At 48.1% G+C, this 14,009-nt stretch overlaps 1 protein-coding gene across 1 annotated transcript; it reads right to left on the reverse strand.

The window, feature by feature from the left end:
* Positions 1–423: 423 nt before the first annotated feature.
* Dnaaf3 (dynein axonemal assembly factor 3) lies at positions 424–7,494 on the reverse strand. Its single transcript, XM_020179248.2, has 12 exons — positions 7,075–7,494; positions 6,905–7,009; positions 6,483–6,625; positions 5,974–6,067; positions 3,872–4,029; positions 3,433–3,615; positions 3,204–3,329; positions 2,977–3,099; positions 2,557–2,674; positions 1,633–1,744; positions 1,401–1,475; positions 424–1,321 (listed from the first exon to the last, which is right to left on the reverse strand). Exons 1-12 carry the CDS (start codon positions 7,223–7,225, stop codon positions 928–930), a joined length of 1,782 nt encoding a protein of 593 aa, XP_020034837.2. The 5' UTR covers positions 7,226–7,494; the 3' UTR covers positions 424–927.
* Positions 7,495–14,009: the final 6,515 nt, after the last annotated feature.

Genomic DNA, 14,009 nt, shown 5'->3' on the forward strand with positions numbered 1-14,009 from the left:
TCAGGCTCAGGAATCAAACATCCAGCCCTCTTCCCTCAGACCCAGGAGTCCAGATCCCAGCCCTCCTCCCTCAGATACAGGGGTCTAGACCCCATACCTCCTCTCTCAGACCCAGTGATCCAGGTCCCAGTCCTTCACTAAACTGCCATCTTCATAAGAGCTAGAACTTCCTCTCTGCCCCAGCCCCCTCCCTTTTAGGGTCAGTTTCAGGGACCAAACTCATCAACCACTCAATACACATTGTTGATTAGTTTGAGAATGTAGGTGTGGAACCCCAGGCTCTCGGCCTAAGGCATTGAGAAATCCACCGCCTTGGAAACCCAAAAGTCCGGTTTCTGTCTCTATGCCTTCCCCTCTCAGCCCTGGAGACAGACTGTGAACAGGGAAGACTTTCAGACACACAGACAAGAAAGAGGACCCAAAATCTCTTTATTGGAACCACTTGGGAGCAAACCAGGCCCCAGGAAGGAGACCCCACACCCCCAGTTAGAAATGGGGTGCCTGGAGAGAAGAGCAAGAGGTAGAGGCTCTGAGACACAGGGTCAGATCTCTAAACTGGGTTTAGAGGTAGAACTCAGAATTCTGAGAGGGCAATCTAGGTTCCCAGGCATAGAATGTAGAATCCCAGAAATGGAATTTGAAATTCTGGCTGTACACCTCTGGGGCACAGAGTAAAAACTAGCATTCTAGCAGTGGGTTTAAAATTATATGCTCTGGTTCTAATCCTGGGACCCGCCTTAAAAATGGGGTGCTTGCTTGGTCTGGGAGGGGGGTGGTTCAGTCAAATTGTAGTTTTGAAAGCGGACTCACTATAGGTATGGACAGAATCTCTCCACATAGGGCCCTCCTAGAGTGGACCTTGAGACTCTGAGGAACACTGGAGGATTTAGGGGGGTGGGGCTCGACCTTCTGGAGAGGGGCCAGGTCCTACTTGGTCAGGCTCATTGCTTCTGGAGGCGGGGCCAGATTCTCCTGGGGCGGGCTCATTGCTTCTGGAGTCTTGTCCAGATCCTGGTTTATTGCTCCTGGGGGCTTGGCCAGGTCCTCCTGCTGCGGCCTCATTGCTCCTGGGGGCTTGGCCAGGTCCTCCTGGGGTGGGCTCATTGATTCTGGAGATGGAGCAAGGATGTCACAGGTTTGATGTCCGGATTTCACAGCTGGGTCGACGCTGTCCTGAGCAGAGTCCCCCGACTTGTAGAAGCGCGCGAAGGTCTCCGAGGGGCTGGCCCCAGTCTGCGGGGCAAACCCAGCCGCCTGCGCTAGCTCTCCTACCCGGGAGGAGAATGCCTGCAGCTGCTCAGGCCGCAGGTCTACCAGGTACCTGGAGTCGGGAAATGGCCTGTGAGCAATCCGGCTTTAAACCCAGCCCCATCTTCCCGCCCTTCCTTCCGCTGGCTCACCGGGCTAATTCTACAACCAGGTTGCCTCCAGGGGCCACGCAGGCTCCAAGTTCAGGGCTGAGAAGATGGACCATCCTGCAGAGAGGAAAGGGGAGGGTTTAGGATACTGGCTCCTCAGGGGTGTCGGGGGTGGGGACCTAGAGGGGAGGGGGCGGGGTAAGGCTGCGATGCAGCAGTCCTGGGTGGGAGGAGGGAGGGGCTGAGGCCGGTCCTGGGGCTCTGTCCTCCTTACCCACTGGCGACATAGAGAAGCTGGAACCGGCCCTGGTAGCAGTCCTTATGGTGAAGAGTCTGAGCAGAACCCAAGGATAGGAAGTGGACTGTGAAGAATTCCTGAGTGGGCACTGCTGGGAAAGAGCAGAAGGGGGTCATCTCTGGATGGTGGGGCAATGAGGGGCCGAAACTCAAAGGGACAGACAGAGATATGCAGTGCTGAGCATAACAGTCTGGCCTAGAACTCATGACTTTGCCTCTGCCTGGAATTACAGAGGTGTACCACAAGGCCTGGCCCTTGTCCTACACAGCCACTCCACCAACCTTTTTTTGTGATGAGTTTTTTCGAGACAGGGTTTCATGAACTATTTGCCCAGGCTGACTGGAAACCTCCATCCTCCTGATCTCTGCCTCCTGAGCAGGATTACAGACAAGAACTACCAGCACCCACTTTGGCCCTTGTCCTTCTTAAAAGGCCCCTTTCATTTTTTTCTCTGGGGTGAATTCCTGCAAAAAGAGCCTGGGAAGGTCAGCCCAGGAGGCAGGCATGTACCAGCAGCAACTGAAACTCAAAAAAAGAAAGCAAGTGGGTGACCTAGGGCCACACGGGGCATCCTCTGTAGAAGGAAACAGACCCAGGGAGGGTCAGGTGAGGGAACGGTTAGAGAGGGGCACAGCTGGAATCCAGGCAGGGGAGGGTGTTTAAAGGGGAGCTGGATAGTTAGCTCCCTGTTAGATGTCAGCAGCAAGCTGAGAATTCTACTACTGGAATTCACAATCCTAAGGATGGTGCCAGGGTTTAGGAAAAAGGAGAGAAACACAAAGGAAGAAAAAAGAGACAAATATAAAGGAGAGGTCACTTGCCCAGCATCCCAAACCAGCTCCATCCACCCTTGGATTTGAAGACTGAAGTTCTTCAACCTGGAGACCGAAGTCCCCTTACCTGAAGCGGATGGCTCAGAGCTACCCTCTGGGATCCCCTGGCCGGTTCTGGGGCGCCCCCAGGCGGCCACCTCTCGTAACAGCTCTGTCACATTGTGCTGCGTGATCTCACCAGCGGTCTGGGGAGGAGAGAAGGGGCGTGGGCAGACGCTGCAACTAGGCTGTCGGGGACGGAACTTACAGTCGGTGGGGATGGGGCAGCTAACTCCCAGGACTATGATTCCCGGCATTCTTGCATTCCCAGGGCTGGTTTAGGACAGAGCCCACAGAAGGGCGCGGCCCAGGATGCTGGGGGCAGAACCTGTTACTTGGATGGAGGCGCCTCCCTAAAACTAGGAGTAGGACCCCTGGGCAGAGGGGGGAGCCTGGAAGGCGGAGGGCAGGGTACAGGCCCCCAGCACCAGCATTACCCAACCCACACCTTAACCGGCTGTCCATTGTTGGTCCGCAGGAGGCTCTGGTCGTCTGTCTCGATGCCGAAGGCCACGAAGGGCCCTGTAGCAATGTCCCCCCAGTACCCACGCGCTGCCACTCGCTCCCCATGCTGGAAAAGCAGGGAGACAAGAGGCAGGTGGAATTCATTTGGGGACCCTGACTCCTGGATCCTTAAAAAACAGGAGTAGACCAAGCCAGGCAGTGGACACCCACGTGGCTCAGGAGACGACCAGACGCCAGGGTCCTGTTGGGCAAGTGGTAAGCGCAGGAGTCTCTTAGTTCAAAGGCTACGCCTGTGTCCCGCCAGCGTCGGAATTCATGGGTGTGGATGACTTGGGCCTAGGGTAGAGGTGGGGAAGCAGAGAGGCCTAGGTGGACCTGGCATGCCCTCCTCCCTCAGGTCATGTCCAGGACATGGGCTCCCAGCCCCCAGCCCCCTTACCCCGCGGTCGTGCAGCTTCATGCGCAGGTCCCAGTCGCTGACACCGCGCCTGGCATCGTAGCGCGAGCCCAGGTAGTGGCGCAGCCGCGAGTCCCAGAGCCGGCTCATGGGGAAGGCCTCGGGTCCCTTCTCGCCGCCAGACCAGAAGCGGAACACGGCCTCTAGAGCGTCCCGCTCGCGGAACTGCGTGGCCAGACAAGCGTGGAGGGAGAGATGGGGAGTGAGGCATGCACAGAGAGCGACTTCTCCCGCGCAACCCCTCCAACCTTCCACCCAGGAGGTGGGAAACTGAGGCTCTGGGAGAAGAAACCACCCCCTACCCTAGTCGGAAGGGCTGGGATACGAACTCCCGCACCCCAGCCAGCTCCATCAACGTGAATCCTTTGGACCACCCATTTCCATTCTCCCGATCCCGGACAGAGGCGGGCAGGAACGGCACCTTGAGCGGGCCGAGACTGAGCCAGGGAAGATGCTCTGCCAGGCGGTCGGGCTCCGGGACCAGGTGCGCCAGGTGGCCGGCCTGGGTGCGCACGAAGGCGGCCACCTGGGGGCGCAGCAGCGCGTTCCCCCACAGCTCCAGGAAGGTCTCGCTCCGCTCTGGGGGGAAGGGGAAAATAACTGGGGGGCGGGGAGGAAGGCCGAGGATTGAGCCCAGAAATCAGACCCTTACTTCATAGTCACATAGTGTGCATAAGGAACCCATCTTGGTAACTACAACAAGAAGAATAACTTATTCCCTGAATCTAAATTTCATGTTTAAACGTCCCTCGTCTTTAAAATAGAAAAAGGTGAGCTCTAGATTTACCTACAGGTGAGATATACGTGTATTTTAAAATGTTGAGTTGCAGATTAGCTCAGTGACAGAGCACTTGCTTAGAATACGAGGTTTGATCCCCAGCACAAAAAAGGAAAACACAAAAAGTCATAGTGCTAAATCATTTCAGCTTAGTTTAAGAATCTTTCTTTGGGTTTTTTGTTTGTTTGTTTGAGACAGGGTCTTGATTGAAGGCCAGGCTGCACTGAGAATTCAAGATTCTCCAGCCTCAGCCTCCTTAGTGCTGGCAGTGCAGGCATGTCACACCACACCTGGCTCTTTAAGAACTTCCTAAACCGGGTGCAAGTGGCTCACACCTGTAATCCTAGCTACTCAGGAGGCAGAGATCAGAAGGGTTCCAGCCCAGGCAAATAGTTTGTGAGATCCTATCTCAAAAATACCCAACACAACACCAGGCTGGTGGAGTGGCTGTCTAGCAGCTATGAGGCCATAAGTTCTCAGTACTGTAAACAAACAAACAAAAAAAAACACCTTATAAGAAAGAACTGTGTACCTTTACATATTTATATATGTGATAGTTCTATATAGTTTCATTTTATACTTATGTCTATATAAATTGTTTCATTTTAGTTAAGAACCTTATAAAGAAAGCTATATGCCTTTAGTTACATTAGTTTAGTTCTAGTTGTTTAAGATATTTAAAACATGCTGGCCAAAAGGGGCTCATGCCTGTGATTCTAGCTACTCAGGAGACAGAGATCAAGAGGATCACAATTGGAAGCCAACCCAAGCAAATACTTCTCCAGACCCTTTCTCAAAATTACCCATTACAAAAAACGGCTGACACAGTGGCTCAAATTGTGGAGTACTTGCCTAGCAAGTATGAAGCCTTGAGTTCAAACCCCAGTACCACCAAAGGAAAAAAAAAAGAAATTTAAAATAAGGCATATTGTGCACTGAATTTCCTATGTTATTAATGGCAATGACCATGTATAATCATGATAAAAATAATTGCTCAAATGTACTGAGCTGATGGTATAAACTAAGCACTATGCACTTTTCACCGAATCCTCACAAGAAAGGAACTTTTAGGATTCCTGTTTTATAAATGTAGAAATGAGACCCAGAAAAGGGTAGATTCTAGCCCCAGGACACACAGCAAGCAAGGCAGGATCTGATGGCAGCCTGTGTGAGCAGAGGCTTTGCTCCAGGGACCAGGCTGAAGTTGGTCCCAGGAAATGATCACTTTCTGCCTCCCCACATCTGGGGGACTTGACACCTCAGAGAAATCTCCTGATCTCCTTTGTCCTTCTCCCATGGAAGGTTTTGGGTGTTTACATGGTGTCATACACTGTTCTGAGAGTTCCCTGAGATTTTCTCTTACAATCCTATGTGGCTCTACTGATTTACATGTGGGAAAAGGTAAAACCCTAAGATTTCAAATGATGAAACAGGGGACAATAATCAACGCACTTTGCTGTTTTGGTTTGGTTTTGGTTTTGGCAGTACTAGGCTTTGCACTTGCTGGGCAAGTGCTCTACCACTTGAACCCCAATCCCAGCCCTTTTTTGCTTTAGCTTATTTTTCAGGTAGGCCTAGGGCTAGCCTCAGACTATGATTCTCTCAACTTTCCCTCCTTTGTAGCTGGGATTACAGGCATGTACCACCACACCCGGCTCAAAGTTTTTAAGCACACTGTTGAAAGGCCTCCCCTGTAGGGAGCGAAACGTAACTGGAGTCAGAATTCCTGGGTCCTAGTAACTGACCTTGGAGCCCCATCTTCTCGGGCTCCTCCAGGGCTAGGCTGAAGATCAGCATGTGTCGAGCCACAGTTTCCAGATTATTCTCTAGCACATAGAACTGGAAGGATGAACAGGGCAGAACAATTCTGAGACCTGCATCTTGGTCCCTTCCTTCCACGGACCTAAGAATCCTTTACGCCAGTCTTCCACCACCCCCTCACCCCCCACCGCGACCCCCACACCCAACCACAGGAATCTGAGCCCTCAGAACCTTCCTCCTTCCCACCAATACCAGAGGCCGGATCCTCAGGCTTTTCCTCCATCTGAAACCCAGGAGTCTCCAGCCCCTTGCTACCCAAGACCATGGGTTCCAGCTCCCAGTTTCCACTCCTCCAGATCCTGGAGTCCAGGCACCAGCCCCTTTGTCCTTGGACCTAGAGTTTTTAAATTCCAACCCCTGTTCCCTGTAGGACTCGGGAATCTGGGCTCTGAACTTCATCCTCCTCCTTCCACACCCCAGAATTCCAGCTCACGTTGAACCTCCTTCGAGGCCAGAGCGCAGCCCGGGCCAGGGTCCGCAGCAGGTGTCGCCCATCCACGGAGCCCAGCAGCAACACGTCCAGCTCGGGGGTCTTGTGCGCTGTATCTGCCTGACAGTTCGGATCCAGAGGAGGACCTGGCAAGACGACAGCGGTGTGGGGCTGGTGGCCATCAGAGCGTCCCCTGCCGCGTCTCCTAGAACTACAGACACAAGTCCAGCAGGCCTTGCCCTGGGCTTGGGTTCCAAAGGCAGCAATGCCTCTTCTGGATTTGCAAGTCTTCAGAGAGGACTCCGAGGCGCGCCCCCTGCTGTTGAACTGTGGAAAATGTTGGCACGGCCCCTGCCATGGATGCTGGGCCTAAAGATCCTATGGGCGCCCTTTGTCTCAGACCTTGTGTGGTCCTGGGAACTCACTTTCAGCTTGAAGGTCCAGCGCCGGGGACAGGCCCCACCAGGACACCGAGCCGAAGCCCGTGCCGGAGCCCGCAGGCGTGGTCATCGCCCTGCGAAACAAACATCCTGGGAACCCCACTCTGGTACACCACATTCGTCTCTCACCGCCCCTCACCTCTCGTCCCTCTCACCTTTATCCTTCCAAATACACCAGGATGGTCCCCTCTGTCCCTGTCGCGTACTGTGTGCGGGACCTTGCCTCAGTTCAACTGCTACCCAGAGGCCCGCCCCTTTTGACCAATCAGCCAATAGGAGCATGCAGGATTGTACAGTAGCGATCATCTAACCAATGAAGGTGAAGATGACCAGCCCATTAGGAACTTTTGGCCAATAGGAACGCAGAGGGACGGCCTGCAAGGCGAGCCAGAGAGGAGCTTGAGGACGCGGTTGTCGTGACAACGGGGCGGAGGCGAGACGGGATCTGGGGCCGTGGCATTTCTGGGACGATCTGGTGGGCTGCTTCACATTAAGACAAAAATGAACGGAATCCTGATGAATCCAAAATTACAGTACTTTTTTGGGGGGGGATAGGCGTGGTACTGTGGTTTGAACTCAGGGCCTCACGCTTGCTAGGCAGTCACTCTACTACTTGAGCCATTCCACCAACCCTCTGATGTACCCAAAATGAAGTGAGGTGGTCTAGACTTCAGACTGCAGATCTCTGTTACCTTTGCCTTCACACCCTTGGTCTGCCTTAACGCAAGCCTTCTAACCAGGTGGAAAACAGGACACCTGCTCTTCTATAAATTTTCAGGAATTTTGCAAGTGGGTTGCTACTTATACTCGCTATTGAAGACTAAACTCCGGCTGGAGGTGTGGCTTAAGTGATAGAATGCCTGCCTGGGAAGCGCGAGGTCCTGAATTCAAACCCCAGTATACCCTTCCCCCAATTAAACACTGTAATCATACAATTAAATATATTACGTTAAAATAAAGGTTAAAAATAATCAAAATTTATGACTTCCTGTTTTGCTATATTTTGCTACTATGGATACTCTTGAATTATTTGCATTTATACTATTTTTAGGTCTGGGAGGCGTAGCTCACTGGTCAAGCACTTGCCTAGCATGTAAAACCCATGGGTTAGATCCCAGCACCGCAATGTATATACACGTATCGTATATACTACGGAATATTAAAGTTACTAAATTTATATCTGTAATCTAAGTACAACACAAAAAATCAAATCAATAAATTACAGTTACTGCCTGGCTGTTTGTATAAATAAGTTTTGTTAGAACTGGGGTCAGGATTCTGGTGAGGAAGTTGTGTAAGTGCACGGTCAGAGCCCATGTTTAATTTTTTTTTTTCAGTACTGGAGTTTGAACGCAGGGCCAGTTCACCAGCCCTTTTTTGTAATGGGTTTTTTTGAGATAGGGTCTCGTGACTGTTTGCCTGGGCTGGCTTCCACCCACGATCCTCTTGATCTCTGCCTTCCGACTAGCTAGGATTACAAGAGTGAGCCAACTCCACACAAAAAAATTTTTATATTTGGACTGAGGGGGAGAGACAATGGGGGCAATGTAAATAATGTACAATATGTCTAATTGGAATTGTCACTATGAATATCCCCTGTGTAATGAGTATAACCTAATAAAAAATTTATAATAATAAAAAAGAAATATCCTAAAGAGTGTTTATATTTTATCCTGTAAGTTTTTTGGTATTAATTTTTTTTTTTTGCTTTGAACTCAGGGCCTACACCTGGAGCCACTCCACCTGCCCTTTTTTTATGAAGTATTTTTTTTCAAGATAAGGTCTCTCAAACTATTTGCCTGGGCTGGCTTTGAACCTTGATCCTCCTGATCTCTGCCTCCTGAATACCTAGGATTACAGGCATGAGCCACCAGTGCCAGGCAATTAATTTTTGAAGCAGGGTCTCACTATGTAGACAAAGCTGACCTCTAATTTACAATCCTCCTACCTTCATCCTCTGAGATTACAGCTGTGTATTGCCATGCCTGCCTGGCCTTAAGTTTTCATTTAAAAAGAATACTGCAGCACATATGAATAAAATAAAAATAAAAAATAAAATAAAAATAAATGTTCCCAAAAAAAAGAACACCGCACTATAAGCATGGTGTAAGCCAGGCACCGTGGCTCACACCTGTAATCCTAGCTACTCAGGAGGAAGAGATCAGGAGGATCATGGTTCAAAGCCAGCTCTGGCAAATAACTCATGAGACCCTATCTGGAAAAAAAAACCATCAAAAAAAAAAAAAGGGCTGGTGGAGTGGCTCAAGGTATAGGCCCTGTGTTCAAACCCCAGTACCTCAAGAAAAAAAAAAAAAACATGGTGAGGTAGACGCAGGAAGATATTGAATAAAAGGCTAGCCTGGACTGCATAGTGAGACACCGTCTCAAAAACACAAACAATGGGGGTGCTCTAACCAATGTACAATATAAGCACATTTGGAATTGACAATATGAATCCCCCCTGTGTAATGAATATATCCTAATAAAAATTATATATATAAAAAAACCTAAACAAGCCAAGCATGGTGGCTCACACCTGTCATCCTAGCTACTCAGGAAGCAGAGGTCAGTAGGATCAAGATTCAAAGCCAGCCCAGACAAATAGTTCACACCCTATCTCGAAAAATACCCAACCAAAAACTGACCAGCAAAATGGCTCAAGTGTTAGAGTGCAAGCTTAGCAAGCATCAGGCCCTGAGTTCAAACTCCAATACCACCCAAAAAAAACCACAAAAAAAAAAGACTCTATCTGAATAACTAAAGCAAAAAGGACTGGGGCTCAGGTGTCTAAACACTTTCCTAGTAAGAACAAGGCCCTCAGTTCAAACCCCAGTACAACCAAGAATAGATAGATAGATGATGTCTAGATAGATAGATAGAGAGAGAGAGAGATAAATAGACTTCTAAATGATGATAGATTATGTAGATGATTGATAGGTAGATTGATGATTGATAGTTGATTGATAGGTAGACAAATGATAGATAAATAGATTGATAGACATCTAAATGATAGATAAACAGACATCTAGATGATAGATTAGATAGACAGGTAGATGGATCAACAGATCGATTGATAGATTAGACTGATAAATTGATTGATAGATTAGATAGATTGATTTATTGATAGATAGATGATTAATAGATGCATATAGACATCCAGATAGATAGATAGATAGACAGATGCAGACATCCAGATGATTGATAGATTAATTTGTAGATAGATGATTAATAGATAGGTAGACATCTAGAAGATAGATAGATAGACAGACAGACAGATAGATAGACCTGAGGAGCTCCTGCAGTGCTGTGCTAGGAGGCCTGTCTTCTTTTTTTTGTGGTACTGGGGCTTGAGCTCAGGGCCTCACGCTTGCTAGATACTAGGCAGGCACTCTACCACGTGAGCCACTCCACCAGCCCAAGGCCTGTCTTCTCAATTCTACATTCAGTGACTTCACATTGGTGACTTGTAATCAATTCTGGCAGGACTCCAGGGTGTAAGAAACTTGGTAAGACAGGAGAAGTGCACCAGGTCCCCTCCAGGCACTGTTCCCTCCTCTAACACCCTCCATCGCTCTTCCCCCACTCTCCAGCCAAGTCCTGCTGCACTTCCAACTTTCCACTGAGTGTCTTTGCAGCAGGATGGCCACTGTCCATTGCTTCATCTTCAGGGGACCAGACAACAGGACACTTGATAGTGGTCTTCGGTGTCAGGTATGCCTGGATCTACATCCTGACCCAGTCTCTTGCTGGCTGAGCTGCCTCGGCCAAGTGACTAACCTTGCTGAGTATCTCAGCGTTAATCATGTCTGCCACAGAGAATGGAGATCAGGGAAGAAGCCCTGAGGAGCTCAGGGCCTGGCACTGGGCAGTTCTCCATGGGTTGTAGTTGATGTCATTACTGCTTAACTGTGGTCCTGAGCCCCCTGTGAGGCAGGGGCTTTGTGAGACACATCTCCCTCTGCCCACAGCAGCCTAATTCCTGGCTCTGTCCAGGAAGGCCTAATGCCTTTCATTCCTGTTACCACACTCCCACCAACATGTGGAGGACCCAGAGTGACTGTGAAACAAATCAAACCATGATAACTCTTACAATCCTCATGAGAATGTATAACTCTCCAAGGTGATGGTGACCATAAGAGGCCACTTCACTATATGGATATCAACACATCATGTCAAAGCCAGGCATGGTGGTATGCGCCTGTAATCCCAGCACTCAGGAAGCTGAGGCAGGAAGATCTCCAGTTCAAGACCAGCCTGGGCTACACAGCAAGACCCTGTCTCAAAAAAAAACCAAAAACAAAATCATGTTGTACACCTCAAATATATACAATACAAAATAAAATACAATATAAAATTTTAGGATAAATTCAGAATAGTGCATAAATTGCCTAAAAAGAAAAAGAAGGAAAACATAATAAATATTGTTCAGGAAAGATTTTGATTGATTTTTTTTCCAAGTTACAAAATGTCAACATATCTGCTAGGTTCTAGTGTCTCACACCTATAATCCTAGCTACTCAGGAGGCAGAGATCAGGAGGATCGAGGTTCGATGACAGCCTGGGCAAATAGTTTGTGAGATTCTATCTCAAAAATACACATCACAAAAAAGGGCTGGTGGAGCGGCTCAAGCGCCTGCCTAACAAGTGTGAGGCCCTGAGTTCAAACCCCAGTACCACCAAAACAAAAAAAAAAAGTCTGCATATTTTTATGGAAAAGACTTAGCCCCTTCACCAAAGCAAACCAGTTAGAGTTAACCTGTGTATTAATTTTACTTGTAGCTAGATGAGGTGGCTCACACCTGTAATCCCAGCTATGTGGGAAGTGAATGAGAAAATCTAAGTTTGAGGCCAGCCTGGGGAAAAAGTTACTGAGCCAAAAAAAAAGAGCTGGGGGCATGGCTCCAGTGGTAAGGCACCTGCCAAGCAAACCCCAGTGCCACAAAAAGAAAAAATTTTTCTTTTACTTGTTGGCAAAATGCAGAACTGCCCAATTAGAACCACCGGTGGCTCACACCTGTAATCCTAGGAGGCAGAGAGTACTCAGGAGGCAGAGATCAGGAGGATTGTGGTTCAAAGCCAGCCCAGGCAAATAGTTCATGAGACCAAATCTCAAAAAAAAAAAAAAAATCACTAAAAGGGCTGGCAGAGTGGCTCAAGATGAAGGCCCTGAGTTCAAGACTCAGTATCAAAAAAAAAAAAAAGAATAAAACAAGTATTCATCATAGCTTATGTTAAGCAAATATTATCACTAGTGCTGAGTCCTAAGGTGGTCCTGTGGGAGTTGTTCCCTCATCAGCATTAGAGGGTCATGTGAACTGTGAGCTCATGAATGTTGATGTGGACACCAAATTGTTCTCCTCCAAGATCAAAGTTAAACACTGTAAACCCAATGATCAATTGTAGCAGACCAATGGAAAAAAAAAAGTTAAGTGCTTTGTAGAAACAGGAAATGCAAAATAAAACAAAGCACCTAAAAGCCCTCCTGGAGCCTGTCACCATCCCCAGGAAAACTCCCATCTCCTTAGCTGCCTCCCAGGCTCTGCACGATCTCTCTGGTCAGCCACACCACACAACCCTCTTGTCCTCCCCTCCAGCCACACTGGCCTCCCGAGCCTGGAGAACCCAAGCTTGCTCCTGCCTCAGGGTTCTTGCAACTTGGGGGTCCTTCTGCCTGGAATTCTCTACTCTTTCATTTTCATCATTATTATTATTATAGCATACACCGGGCACAATGCCTGGATTTCCATCAAGTCTAGGAGGAAGGGGAGTGTGTGATACCATGAATTGTATGCAGTACATTCAACCATCACATTACCTTCATCCAGAACTTTTTTTTCCCCCAGTGGGACTGGGATTTAAACTCAGGGCTTCACATTTGCAAAGCAGGCACTCTACCACTTGAGCCACACCTCCAGTTCATTTTGCTCTGGTTATTTTGGAGATGGGGCGCGTGTCTCATGAACTATTTGCCCAGGCTGGCCTTGAACCAAGATCCTCCTAATCTTAGCCTCCCCAGTAGCTAGGATTACAGGTGTGAGCTAACAGCAACCAGCCAGAACATTCTTATCACCCCAAACTGTAACACCATGCCTTCTGCCCACTCACCTCCCATTTCTCTCTTTCCCCCTCCTTGCCACCCCTTGGTCACCACTAACTTATTTACTGTCTGTCTCTATGGATCCTTCAATTCTGGACATTTCGTGTAGATGGAACTGGACAGTATTGCAGCCTTTATGTGTGGCATCTTTCTCTAAGAACACTAATTTGCAGATTCATCCATTTCATGCTGAAGCATAAATTAGTACTTCATTCCTTTGGTGGGTAAATAATATTCCACTGTGTTTCTCCCATGTGTTTGCAAGTTTCATTCCTCCTTGTCATTCAAGTCACAGCCCAAACCTCATGTTCTCAGAAAGCCTGCCTCTGGCCACAATTTCTATACTATCTCAGCCCTCACTGAGGGCTGGTATGGATGGCTATGTGTAATTTTCTTTTTTATTGGTCTGCTTTGTTGTTGAGATAGAGAACCAGAGGTCCCTATGTCATTGTCTAAATTAGAACCAGTTCAATCCCATGATTTAAAGACAGTCTTCTTGACTATATGATTATGAGCACATTAATTCTCTGGCCCTAATTTGCAACTGGGAATAAAACTTATGTTTATTTCATGAGGTGGTTGTGAGGGTTTTTACTGACAGTGGTAGCAGTAATAATATATAGTCTGTCTTCATAAGGATACCCCACCCTCACACACATGAAAAATTACAGCATTCATTTGAGTAAATTTTTAAAAGTCTCATAGACATCATAACCCATGATGATCTGGGTTTATGATCAGACTTCCCCTTTCTCATTAGCTACAAGGAAGCTCTGGGGCAAGTTTATACTCTGCCCCTTTTCTAGTTCATAGGAGTACTTTTTGCCCCATTTTCCACCTCAGAAGCTCAGAAAGCTTCCTTGCCAAACTGCATAGAACTTTGTTCCCCCTACCCCAAAGCCTATTAGGATGAGATGAAAGAGAAGCCAATGAAATAATTATTTTCCTAGAAACAAACTGGGAGGCAGAATCTGTTGTAAGAAGAATGAGGTG

This window comes from Castor canadensis, chromosome 16 (assembly GCF_047511655.1).
Source record: "Castor canadensis chromosome 16, mCasCan1.hap1v2, whole genome shotgun sequence".
NCBI lineage: Eukaryota > Metazoa > Chordata > Mammalia > Rodentia > Castoridae > Castor > Castor canadensis.

Bases quoted from the DNA above. Each gene is read 5' to 3' on its own strand.
- Dnaaf3 (XM_020179248.2), bottom strand. From the start codon at position 7,225: ATGATCGCTACTGTACAATCCTGCATGCTCCTATTGGCTGATTGGTCA. The intron at 6,068-6,482 runs GTGAGCTGGAAT...TCATCCTTCCAG, and splicing joins GGCCTCGAAGGAGGTTCAAC to TTCTATGTGCTAGAGAATAA. The intron at 1,745-2,556 runs GTAAGGGGACTT...CTTTCCCAGCAG, and splicing joins CTCTGAGCCATCCGCTTCAG to TGCCCACTCAGGAATTCTTC.